The sequence below is a fragment of the Charadrius vociferus genome, unplaced genomic scaffold (assembly GCF_000708025.1).
Source record: "Charadrius vociferus isolate BGI_N301 unplaced genomic scaffold, ASM70802v2 scaffold309, whole genome shotgun sequence".
NCBI classification, from domain to species: Eukaryota; Metazoa; Chordata; class Aves; order Charadriiformes; family Charadriidae; genus Charadrius; species Charadrius vociferus.
Window position 1 is genome coordinate 4,309,771 of NW_009661370.1, and position 13,454 is coordinate 4,323,224.

Genomic DNA, 13,454 nt, shown 5'->3' on the forward strand with positions numbered 1-13,454 from the left:
GGGGGGGAGGAGGAGGAGGGCGGGGGGCTGTAGGAGGGGAGGAGGCTTCGGGCGGCAAGAATCGCTCATGCCGGGCGCCGGTGGAGCGATATCTGCTCGGTTTTGTCGGTGCAAGTCCCAGGAGCTACGTATTTAGTTTGAGGTTTGCCTGGGTGTTTGACGGGAGTCTTTGATCTACACGTCTGCGGCTAAATAGTCACTTCGGGACTCGGTTCTTTGTATCGCCCTGCCGCCCTCGGCAGGTGCAGGATCCTGCTCCGGCAGATCTGCGACATCAGCCCCCGTGTCGGCTTCTTTCTGCCCAATACCGTCTTGCAATTACATTTTAGGTAAACCCAGTAATTCAGTAGCAGCGACGTTGTCCTTTGAACAATTTTTCTAATACCTTAACGAGAAATAACTTTAGGACCATCTTCAAAATGTATTCAAGTTCTGTGAAAAGAGTTCGTCCTTCAGGGATCCTGTGCTAAAACCTGTTGGTTGGCAGGTGAGTGGCTCTGGTGTGATGGAGTTCTGGGGAAGGGGATAGAATCCTCCCAAACACGTTTTCCTGCTCCCTGCCTAGTTTGTGCAGAAGGCAAGAGTGATCTGGTGATCACAGAGTAGACTGGTCTGCAACTTAATGGTTCAAACATAGACTATGTGATTTTGTGCAAATTGCTTAATTTCTTATGTCTCATTCCTCTGCTTGTAAAGTGAGAAATGAACATGTGCCTATTTACCAAAGTCATTTTGTTTGACATATCTTTATTAAACAGAACCTAGAACAGAAAATTGTGGCTTTGCTATTCTCTGTTTGGTGGAACTGCATGTGACATGAAGAGGAGCTGAGCTGAATTTAGGAAAGACTGCAAATGCCTTGTTGAATGCAGCAGTTCTACATATCTGCAATTTATTTTTAAATACTCTGCTCTTTTACACTGAGTGCTGTAATAGTCTTCCCAGTGCCTTAAGGGAAATGGACGGACTGTTCAGCTGGATGATGGGATAGACCTCAATCCATTTTTAAACCGGACTTTATGTTTTTAATAGCTTTCTTCCTTTCTTACTAATTAGTCTGGTACTTCAGTAATCCATGGGACATTTAGAACATCAAGTAGAACTTAGTTTTCTTAGCATAAGTGTTAAGTAATGTCCTAGTTCAGTATTCCTTATCAAAGTTTATTGATAGCTATGTCCACAGAAACGTTAGGTGTAGTTACTATATTACCATGTTGTATTCAACATATTTTTCAGGTTATTTAAACAATTTTCAAATTTTTTGTTGCCAGTCAGGAGTGCAAGGGTCATATTTGAATCGGTTGTTCAGAGTAATTGAGATTATACAGAGAAGTGTTTGCTAAGTAAAGCCAAAATGCCTTGACATTCTTCATACACTAGAAATTATACGCTTTTCCTTCATGTTTTTGTTTACTTTAGCTTAGCACTTGCCTGCATTGAACCATAGATCTCTATAGGATAAATTTATGATTCCTGCCCCCCCTTAGAACTGCCAGATATATACTGAAACTTGCATGCATAAGCAACTACCTCTTTCTGACCTGGTTATTATCCTTGAGGAACTGCTAAAACCTTAGGAAAATGGTAAGTTTTGTACATTTTTTGTTAAGAACTTACAATGCAGCAAGTTGTTTAATACATTAAAGTGTATCCCAATGATATTTGAACAGTATCTTTTAGTTAATGGCTAATTGTGGAATATATTTTCTAGTTTAATCTAGCTATTGCCTGCCACATACAAACATTTGAATTTACAGTCTTACCACATAGAGCCTTATGTCTCTATAATTGAAGTGCATTGTTGGGTGCTCTGAAATCATTGCTTCCTCCTAATTACTGTTTTTTGAAATGATTTGGAGAAGGAATGAAAAGGGTTACCTGTTTGATTGGATTCCAGCTTAGTATTGAACCAAAAGAGCTCGTTAGTTGTATGGGTCAAAAAGACCAGTAAAGAAATATTCTTCTTCTCAATGGTTCTAAATGTCTTTTGCATTTACTTTTATTTGGCTTCATTTAAAGTTTATTTTTAAGTTAATATTAAAGCATTAGTCTTTTAGTATTATTATTTATTTATTTGTATTAATCCCTTAGCCATAGTAAATATTGACAAGTGTTTCTAAGTAAGGGGGAAAATTGCAGTAGTGCATACATCTTGATGTCATTTTTTCAAATTCTTAGGCCCATACTCCATTGTGAGTACAAATTCAGTAGAGTTCCCTTCTTGCACAAAAAAAACCCAAGAGATATGTGAGTGGAAATTTGCAGGATCTTAATTTTTCTTGCCCTGGTAGTGATACTTATCATTAGAGTCTCCTGTTAGGCTTAGAATACATATAAAGTTTGTTAACATATAATTGTTTCAGAAACTCTTTATCTTTCTATTTTATTCAGCACATCCCATTGTAAAATTTAATCTCAAGATTTACTCTTAATATTGATATTTTTTTTTTAATTATGCATAGATTGAAAGGCTTACCTGTTATGCAGTTATCATTTTCACTTATGTTGTTCAGCATACTTCAATAATCTTCTTGTAATACTTTGGATGGTGACCAAGGAAAATAGTAGGAGTGGTAAGAGGTTTCTTGAAAGGTGCTGTAAGCACTGTGCACTCAGGAAAATAGTCTCTAGGAAGAATTGTTTTTTAAAAATCAATCAGAGAGTGGCCTCATTCTTTTGTCCTATTCCCTTGTCATCACTGTCCACCACTCCAAGCCCATGCTCCAATGCACAAAGTAAACGTCCCAAGGACTGAAGTAGCATTTAATCTTGTGCCACAGTCTGGTTTGAGATCTGGTAAGTTTGCAACCTGTGGGTTGTATTGGACATCTCCCTTCTAAGTGAAAATCTGTCTTTGTAACGAGGTCAGCAATTTTGTATTTAGGGCCACTATGTTCTGTAAACCTTAACTTACTGCTTTTCTATGTGAAATCTGTTGACAATGAAAATTTGCTCGACACTTAGATTTGAGGGGTGGGGTGGAGTGGAGTGTTTTTGCCGCTTGGCTGTTCTAGTAGTAGTAAGGGAAATAAGAATCCAAGGTTCCTTGGAAGCCTGCCTGCTCCATGTGACAGCATAGCTTCCAGCCTTGTGCTGAAAACCTGATTAATAAGGAATTACTGTCCATTGAAAGTGGGCTAGATCAATTGTGCAGATCACTGGAGAGTGAATGCTCAGGTACCAATTAAGTGAATCTATCAAGTCAGTTCTCCTTTGAGATCATTTTGAAGCACTAGGTGTATGGTCATGTATGTTAATATAAGCTTATTTGAAAAGAAAATATGTTGAACCACTCCTCCTTTGCTATTTTTCTGTTGTAATAACATGCTGTTTAATAGGAAGGCACTTTCATACCAGGTGCAGTTTGACTTTGCAGCCTTACAAACACTGCAGCAAAGTTCACAGCTGACAAAAGAGCCATTCAGCACAAAAGTAAACATTTTTAAATGAGCTGATGCCTTGAATTCTGTCCCTACTGATGCGAATAACAGTGTCCACGTCTTATTTGCCCTTATTAATACTAAGCAAAATACTTCTGACATTTTCAGTGGAGAGGCAAAGGGTTATGTAGCATGAAGACTGTTGCATAAGCTGTGTATTGTATGGCATTTTGGCAGGGGTACAAACTTTCTCACTCTGTGCTATATCTGTTCTGTGTATACAGAGAAACTCAGTCCCTAGGGCTATCAATCTGGCATCTTTCATCAGCACTAAATTTACTGCAAATATTTTTTTTGTGTGCATACAAAAAAAATAGTGCTATTAAACCTTTGTGGACAGGAGTAAAAATATTCAAGTACGTGCATCTTCTGTTTACTTCTCTCAGAATTCCTCCTCATTGAATTCTGATGAGCACATTCTGCTGACTCTGAAATTCACTCAGCCTGTGTTTTTGTGTATGTCTTGTCATATGTATTTTGAACACTTTGGCAATGTTATCCTGCTTAAGACTTTGCCGTGTGAAAGACTTTTTTTTTAATCTTTTTTAGTTATTTATCTACTTGCTGTGTAACTGTGATGTCTTTGAAAATGTGTTGCTAACTTATAAGGAAAGTGTAGAGGAGAAATGATGTTAGTGTCAAATATTTCTGTAAAGAAATTTTGGTGTGTTGCACGCTTGCTTTTTAGGAACAGAGTTGCTTAGGAGAGTGAAGTTTTTTCTACTCTTGTTCCAATACGCTACTCCATCTGTCCAAACTGAATTACTAACGTGTGGCCTTATAATGTGAGCTTTAACACTGCTTTTTTCTGTCCATGGGATTAATTTAATTTTCTTGTTTTATTTGGTTTGGAAAAACAATAATACACTGCTGGGCAAATTGAGATTAATTCAAAATAACTTTGGGATTTAAAAAAAAACCAACCCAAACTAATCCTGGTATTTGTTTTATCTTTGTACTGTGAGCATGACAGGAGGATTTTTAGGTTCACTTGAGGAATGTGTCATTGAATTAATATGGAAATTTGTAGTGTACATTTTGGAAATTCTTTCCTAATGGTTGAAAATTGGAATTTTGTGTGCTTTTGGCCTCAAAGTGAAGGCATGAAGATCGTTAGACCAACATTTCAGCTGGACCTGCATGACAGTTCAGGTGTTGTTCATTCTGTTATTAGTGTTACAGTTGACTAATGGCAAAATAAACAATTTGGGGCACACCTGTCCTGAAACGTAGATGTTTTTTAAGTTGTTCAGTACTATTTTGGCATCTTCCTTTATTCATGTCTTTATAAAATAAAGTGACATTCACAATGCAGAGCTTACATATTTGATCCCAGGAAGATTTTAAAACAACTGGCATATAATATTATTACCCTTTCTACAATGTTGTTTTGGTAGCTGCTTAGTTTCTTATCTGATTTTCCCTTTTTCTTGTGGAAAACTATTAAAGTCTACTATCTTAGCACTGAAATATGACATCATTAGTACAAGGAGAAACAGCAACCATTCAGTGTCTCTATAGGCTGTAAATCTCCTCCCATCTTGTTATCATTTAAACTATCTTAGTCTGGGTTTTAAATAAAATTAGTTTTTACCCTCTTACAGTACTAATGCTAGGTTTTAATAATGTTTGTGATATTTGGGACTTTCTAATGGAAAGATGCTTTTTTTTTAATGGAAACTACTACTTAAAGTAACCTTGATAATAAGAGTTTTCTGAAAAACTGATCTAAACCAAATTGGATCTCTGTTTACAGCCCCAGGTATTACAACCATACATTCAAATTCTAATAGAAAAACTTATAACTATGTGCTTCAGAAAACCTGTCTAAAATCTATTAATGATAAGTATGTGTAAATTATTAGAGACAGCTCATATAGCCAGCATCTATTTACACAATTAGAGCTGAAATGAATTACCTTAATAACTTGCTGTTGGAAAGGGGAGAGTTGAAACAGCACTCAAGGCTAAATTCAACACTGGGTTTAAGTGGTTGCAGCTTTGTTAACTTCAATCAAGTTACACCAGTGATTAAATTTGGGTGATTGTTATTCATTTAATATAGGCCTTTTCTGGTTTACATGTGATTGAGTTTTCACTCATGCGTTTCAGGGAAAAAAAACTTGACCAAATTTAATTGTCTGTTTTGTACCTCTTTACAGTCCTTGTATGGTCCCCTTTACCAAAATATCTATTTCACAGTCTTTTTAATGTATTCATCTTTGTTACATCCCTGTGAAATAGAGCAGTATTTTTGTCGTTAAGAAATGCATTAAAGATGATGTAACAGTTTGACCGACTTCAAGGAGGAGGTTGAGAGCAAAGAAAGGATTTGATGTCAGTCATTTGTATCTGACACTGAAGAATGTAGAAACTAGACCATCCTTCCCTTCTGAAATGTAAAATCAACTGATGCAACATTTTGGTGGAGCTGGTGGATATTGTAGTTTTCTAATGATGACAGTTATTGAAGCTGTAACAATTAGCTTTGTTCTTAATTAACCTTGTGGTTGGACCTGCAGGTTTGATAACAAAGGGACCACAAGTATGTAATACTTGTGGACAAGAATTGTTTCATAAATTTTATGGACAGATTTCCATTCTCTTTGTGGTTGCTTCTGGCCTTGATATAGTTTAGGACTGATATGATATGATTTATGATATAGGAATATTTTGACCATGCTAATTTTCTTTTTATTGGTGAGGGCCATAGAACTTGCTCATCCCTCAAGTGTAAATTTTGGAATTCAGTCTCACTATGAAATTCAACTGTCAGAAAGTCTTGAACACTCTTGTTTCTTCAGATGAGCAATTTTTACATAATTACCTCATTCTCCTTGCATTTCCATTTTAAGGGACCGTATTCTGTCATTTCTGCCTTTTCATATACGTTCAAAGTTGTTACCTGAGATTATGAGGGATTTTAGATCATTGTGAGTTTTTTAGTAACCTCTTATGAGATGGTAGGATGTCAGGTTTCTCAGGTCCTGGTAAACTAAAGATTTGTGTAAGAGTGAGCTGAGCTGATTAGTTCTCATAAAAATAGTCTGTATTGATTTGCAGGACTCGTTTTGGTTTGGGTTTTTTTTTTTGTTTTTTTTTTTCCATAACAACAAAGTACCCATCCTAGAAAAGATGCATAAATTTGTCTAGTAGGAAGTTTTTAAATTTTGTTCTACTTTGTAATCAAGCTTGTGCTCATCTTCTGAAGTGTAACAACAATTTCTGGGAGTTGTTCAATTAGGAGGAAAATACAAAAATCAAAAAAGGCAAATTACTTCTCCTCGTAAGATTTAAAAGGAGATTCATGCATCCCAAGGCAGGACCACTTACTCATGGGTTATTCCTGACCAATGTTTGTGTAGACTGTTTATAAAAGTGCTGAAGTGATGGGAGTTCTTCATCCTCCTAAAATAGTCTGTCCTACTGGCTTTCTGTCCCTGCCTGAGATATGTTCTGGTGTTTTGCTGCAGCAAGAACAAAAAACGAACACATCAAATGGTAAGGTCCCCTTTTATTCTTAGCCCATTCAGTGAAATTTGTCCTAGTGGAGCTTGAAACCCAAAACTTTTCAGACACTTGGGGGACTGGTCATTGTGTATTTTGAGTGCTGAAACAGAGCTTGTTTGTGTGAAATTTTTGTCTGAACTCTGTCATATGTTCTAATAACAGATACTATTTGTTCGCAGACAAACCTCTTGTATTTGGCTGCTGACTGAAACATATTTTTATAGTAATGTTAAATGTGGAAGAGTAGATTATGCCTGGCAGTGTATGTTTATCATTGTTTATTAAAGCTGTGAATAAGCAGTATGACTAGGAAGCTTAGAAGTTGAAAATAGCATGTGGAACTTCCTCTCAAAACCTCACTATTCATGCTGTTTATAGATGTAAAGATCATCTGTCACTTGCGAAATGTCACTTCAATGTCAGAAAGTGCCAAACCACCGAAGTGTTCATGCTCAGACATTTTTGTGAATTCGGTGAAATTAGATAAACTGCTCCTGGATCTGAATACTTCTTGGAGGACAGCAGACTTGATGCATATGAAGAGACAGACCTCCTAAACCACCTATCTGACACAGAAGCAGGAAACGCTTACGAAGATTTTTTTTATCCCTAGTATATTATTTCAAAGCTGAACATAAGGCAAGCTGAACAGTCAGGAGGATGTTAATGAGATTCTGTCATAGCGAGGCTATCCAGTAATGGGATTGTACGTAAGACTATCTTGTGAAATAATAAACTAGTAATGAGTCCCTGCTATAAGACAGCACAACAGCATGGTAATTTTTTTCTGCAGAGGTGTCAGGTTGGGTAATGGGAGTATACACATAAATATTTTTGTTTCCCTTACTTTAGAAATGGCAGCATTCCAACCGTTGAATGTTGCACATAAAATACAATGCCAAGCAGAAGTCTGCTAGCTGGGAGTGGTCTGTCTTTGTGAGGTGATTATAGCTAAATTAATTGCCTGCCTTCTTTGTCTTGTGTCTCTTTCCTTCTGGAGCAAATTGTATGATGGTCAAGTAAGTCTTCAGCAACTAGTGCTTTTCTCTGTTTTGTGGTTTTCTTTTTTCTTGGCTGTGGTGAGGCAAGGGCACTCTGAAGCAATCTGGTGATAGTATTCAAGGTTTCTTTAGGCTTCCACATCAGCAGAAGCAGCAAACAGTTGTAGAGAAATTGCATTTGCACTTTCTCAAAAGAACATATGGGCTTTTTGTTTATTAGCTCCTGTAACAGAATAGTAGGCATTGTCCTTTTTCTTGCAAGTTAATGAACTCATAATGGTATGTTGTATGTAGTTTTTAGATAGTGCCGTGTAGCTACTCTGTCATCTAGAGTTTCCTCTCCATTGCTGCATCTTCATTTTGGGAGTAAATGTAATTATTAATAAAACGAGATCAACATTCTTCTTTGTGTGTGGAAATTAGTGTGCAATAATAAGAATTTGCAGTACATGTTTTGATTTTATGTGGCCATGATAGTTTTTACAGTGGTTTGTGTTAATTTGTAGAAGATTATTTATCAATATGAAGTGAGATACTAACACTTAAATGTGGTCTTGTAATGTATCTTTACACCATCTCTTTTTGTTCTTATGGTAGAAGCACCAACTATGTAAAGATAATGGCCAGTTTCCTTTTCACAGGATCAGTGTGGTGTTTTTTTTTTTTTTTCCCTCTAGGACTTGTGAAACTGCTTGTATTTAAAATTTACCAAAAAAAAAAAAGAGACAAAAATAAAGAAAATTAAATTCCCTTAATCCTAGGTACTGTCTATTTTTTACCTGTCCTTAACCCGAGACTTGCTTATATTCTTCTCTAGAAGGATGGAGATTCCACAACATCTCTAGGCAGCCTGTTTTGTTGTTTATATGGCAAGCTTTTCTAGGCTGAATAACTAACTGCTTGTAGAGAGGAAGAGACAGCACTAAAATTCCTACCTCACTGTAATCTATGTTCTCTTGTTTGTGTACATCTTGTTTTGTGAATATTGTGCACAAAACAAAAGTACTCAGCTGTAATTGATTAGTGTCTGGTAGGACATAATGAATTCTCTTGTGCCTGTAACACTTGCTGTATTATATCTCAGGAGAAAAAAAAAAAAACACTTGGACTTGCGGTCAATTTTCTGTTTGTTATCTCTTTATGAGATGCTTTTCATCAGAACAGCATGATTGGTTAATCCCTATTTGGTATAGCTGTGCTTCATTTATTCTAAAAGTTACAATGTATTTTGTTTGTCTTAGTGATTTCATGTTATTCCTTTGGGAGCACTTATTGCTACAATTAATTTTGAATTAAATCCTAAAAAATACTTATGATTGCTTCTAACTGCAGATTTTTGCAGCTATTGTGTGTTATCATTGAAGTTAATGAAAAGATTGAGTAGAAGCGACGTGGAACCAAGCTGAAATGCCCATTCAATTTAAATAGAAAAATATAGATGATATAATGGGGAAACTGACTTTCAAAGAATTATGACTTAAATCTCCCGAATTAACATAGAATAATTAAGTGGCATGAGGACGAGAGAGGGAAAATAATGTCTTCAGTAGAAGAGCTGTATGAGGGCAGTCAAATGGAATAAATAAATTATTTGCCATGAGCTTTTTGAACGTTAGAACCTTTTTAGCTTTTTGCAAGCAGATATGGTGTTATGATCTTGATCTGTTCTGTAAGATACTTCTGAGATCAGTAAATGGAATACTAGGCTATATATTCAGTAAACATTCCCAAAACCCACAAGCTTTCCAGAATAGAGGAGCTATGTTAGTATGAGGGTTGGGGGGCAGGCTGTTCTTTGCTTGTGGGTTTGGTTGGTGGTTTTTTAATGCCCTCTTCAAATTTCGGCTGTGCAAGGTCAGGAAAGATGCCAGTTCTTCCCTCTTTTTAAGAATACAATCCAAACAACTGTATCTGAGGTTATGTTTTGTTAGCAAGGATAGTTGGAGGAAAGGCTCGGTACACACACAAAAATGAGCAACTAAAAAAATTGTTGAAATTATATGAAGTACATGAAAGAGAACACTGAAGAGCATGAGCTTCTTAATATTGAAATTGATTTAAAATAGAAGTGAGTACCATGATATTTCTGTAATGTACATAGTTTGTCCTAAAGCAAACAAACATACAACTAATTTCTTCAATACAGACTTTGTCTTTTAGCCACTTCGCAAGTATTTTCCATCTTATTTTTGATTTATGCTATAATCACCGTGATTATATATGCCAATTGCATGAATCTATGTAGCAACTGGAACTGAAGCACTTTCATTCATTGGCACCTTTTTACAGAGGTCAGCACCGTGCTACTTAGTGTTAGCTTTTATTTCAATTTTGGGCAACCAGTGAAGGGAGGAAAGATGTGCCTAGGAAGCGACAAACATTTTCTCTTAGTATGTTGTTTGTTTGTACAATTCATTTCAATGGCAAAACAGTAAATGCAGTAACTGCATGTTAATGGTCTGTTAAATATAGTTCAAATCACTAGTGATTTTAATTCCATTTTTGTTTATAAATAAATGTTTCTACTTGTGTTTTTAGACAGAGCTAAAGTTCATTCTCACAGGATTTAGCTTCACTTTGGTACCTGCCTGGTGCCTTGGTAAAGCCAAAAGGAATAGCATATAACAACATTAAAAACCAGGAAGAAAAAAAAGTTTCATCTGGGGGGAAAACCCCATCCTTTTAAAAGATCAAGGCCAAGACTGTTCTAAACTATTTGAACTAGCTCTTTCTGGATTTTCATTCTCTAGGGAGTCGTAAGGGTTATAGAAAGAAATAGATTTTCAGGGCTACTTTTTTTTGGAGGAATATTGAGTTTCAGACAATAAACCAAGAAATGTTGATCTGTGCTAGCTGCAGAAGCTCTCCAGCTTTTCAGCTAGAGAGGCACTATCGTTTTAGCCACATGTTAAAAGGAAATGAGTTAATATTTTCTATCAAAATGTTAGCTTCCTCTGTAGAAAATGTCACTTGTCAAAAGTGTCTTTTCCTTATTTTGTACAATCTAGTAGGAAACACCTTGTTCAAATGCATTCAATTTCTGTTTTCCTGTGATAGCTGTTGAAAGGATAAACTGTTGTCTACTGATAGAAGTGAGAGAGTGGCGGTAGGACATCTTGATTTTTAATTATTGCTGTTAAAACTAATTCCTCGTTGACTTTGGGCAATTTACTTCCAACCTCTTTTGTTTGATATATCATTTGATCTATAAGCTGGGGAGGGCAGCAGTATTAATTATTTCATATGCTAGGAAGAGTAGGAAGTGAACCTTTCCAGTTTAACATGGTGTTTGGGATTTATTTTTTAAATGATTTAGAACAATTATCATCAGTAAATCAACATAAGTATAGTGTGGGTGTCTGTAAATACTATCTTCTAGTTCTGATTCTTGTTGGTCTGATTAAGATTTGTCCTTTTAATGTTTCATTTCATGTTTAACTCTCTTTGAGAGAAAAGGGCTTGATTAAGGAGATCTTTCTGATGTACAAATGCATTCTCCAGATACGTTTCTCCTCTAGAGTTCCCTTCTTTGTCTTTCTGGTGCTCAAGGAAAGCCAATTTTTGGTTGGCAAAGAAAAGTGCGACTTCCATCTCTAATGTACAATTCATTATTCTTCTAGAATAGAATAGAATATTTCAGTTGGAAGGGATCTATAATGATCATCTGGTCCAACTGCTGAGGACATGGTCCAAATGCCAGTTATCACTGGGGGCATTCACCGCCTCTCTAGGAAGCCTGTTCCAGTGTTTGACCACCCTGTCAGTAAAGAAATACTTCCTTAAGTCCAGTCTAAACCTCCCCTGGTGCCGCTTATATGTTATAGGATAGGCAGTGTTTTTTGTTAGACTGGTATGGCTGGAAATGGTTAACAAGTTCTTCAGGTTGGAAGCACAGATGGAGTTGTCTAGTTGGTACTGACTTTTGCTTTTGTGTTGCCCAGCTCATGGAGGGTTGTCAACCTCTGCATGCTTCCCTGGAACTCCTAGAACATTCCTCATGATAATACTGGCACGCAATCCTTGTACCTTCCCCTGGCATATGCCTTTCTGATTCCTAATCTTCACAGAGCATGTGCCAATTGAAGTGTTATCTAAGGGCAGGTGTAGCTGCCCAGGTCTTGCTGCTCCTGTAAAACCAGTAGAACAGTATTTGATGGAGGAGGCCAGGAATAGCCAAATGGAGAACAGGTAAACTTTTGCTAAGAAGGGATAGACTACTAAAGGTGACATTAATATGCTTCCTGGCAGCTATTAGCTCAGCAAATGTTTTGTTGTTTTAAGAATAAACACTTCAGAAATAAGCTAATGCCAACAAAAATATTTTGAGACAGGTGTAGAGGGCAGTCACAGAGGACCAGAATAATTGAAAGTAGTGAAGAAAAAGGAGTGGACAATTAAAAAGAGTTAATGCTGTAAAGTCTTTACTGTCTCTGCACCCTAACAGTTAGCATATATAGTCAGCAGCAATTGCAGTAGCTGGTATGTTTATTAGCACAGTTTCTGTGCTGTACTCTTCACCTCTGCAGTCATGCATCCTTTTTGTTCCCTCTTAATCCCACAAATGGAAAAAGGAATAATAAAAAAAAAAAAATTAGCATTTCCTTAGATCAACTCTGCATATACATTTGACTTCAGAACATAATGTCTGAGTGAGTCCTTGGTAAAAGGAACATATGATTTACACCTGTTTTGCCCCTTTAGAACAAGCAAATTTTATTTTTAATATGAACATTTTAATAAAGAATATTTTAAACATTGTATGAAAAGCAGATACAGGAGGAATTTTCTCTTCATGATGAGGCCTGTGTTTAATTAATGATCCCATAATTCACAGTCATAGGATCATAGGATGGTTAATGTTGGAAGGAACCTCTGGAGATTGTCTAGTCCAGCTTCACCCCATCCCCTCTACCCCTCCACCCCACTTAAAGCAAGGCTGACTACAGTGTGTTGCTCAGGTCTATAACCAGTTGGGTTTTGAGTACCTCCAATGATGGCAGCTCCACAACCTGTTCTGGGCAGCACCGTTCCAGTGTTCGGTCATCCTTACAAGTAAAGCTTCTTTTTATGTTTCAACAGAGTTTTTTGTATTCAGTTTGTGTCCATAGCTTCTTATCCTTTCACTGGATACCACTGAGAAGAGTCTGACTCCATCATCTTTATTTGCTCATACCACATTTATATATGTTGCTTTGACCCCCCACGAGCCTTCCACATGCTGAACAATCACAGCTCTCTCAGCCTCACCTCCTAAGTCATCTTTGTGGCTCTGCGTTGGACCTGCTCCAGTAACTCTGTATCTTTCTTGGACTGGAGAACCCAGAAGTAGATCCAGGTGTACCTCACCAGTGCTGAGTAGAGAGGAAGGATCACCTCCCTTGACCTCCTCTTTGTAATGCAGCCTGAGATGCCACAAGGGCATGTTGCTGGCTCATAGAATCATAGAATGGTTTAGGTTGGAAAGGACCTTGAAGATCATCGAGTTCCAACCCCCCTGCCATGG

The 13,454-nt window shown here is 36.9% G+C and overlaps 1 protein-coding gene across 1 annotated transcript in view; it reads right to left on the reverse strand.

Moving 5' to 3' along the window:
* The window catches only part of TFB2M (transcription factor B2, mitochondrial), a 25,132-nt gene extending 11,759 nt beyond the window's left edge, over positions 1 to 13,373 (reverse strand). The window contains exon 1 of the mRNA XM_009893665.1: positions 13,199 to 13,373. Coding sequence (XP_009891967.1) covers positions 13,199 to 13,373 — 175 coding nt within the window. The remainder of the gene's footprint in view (positions 1 to 13,198) is intronic.
* Positions 13,374 to 13,454: the final 81 nt, after the last annotated feature.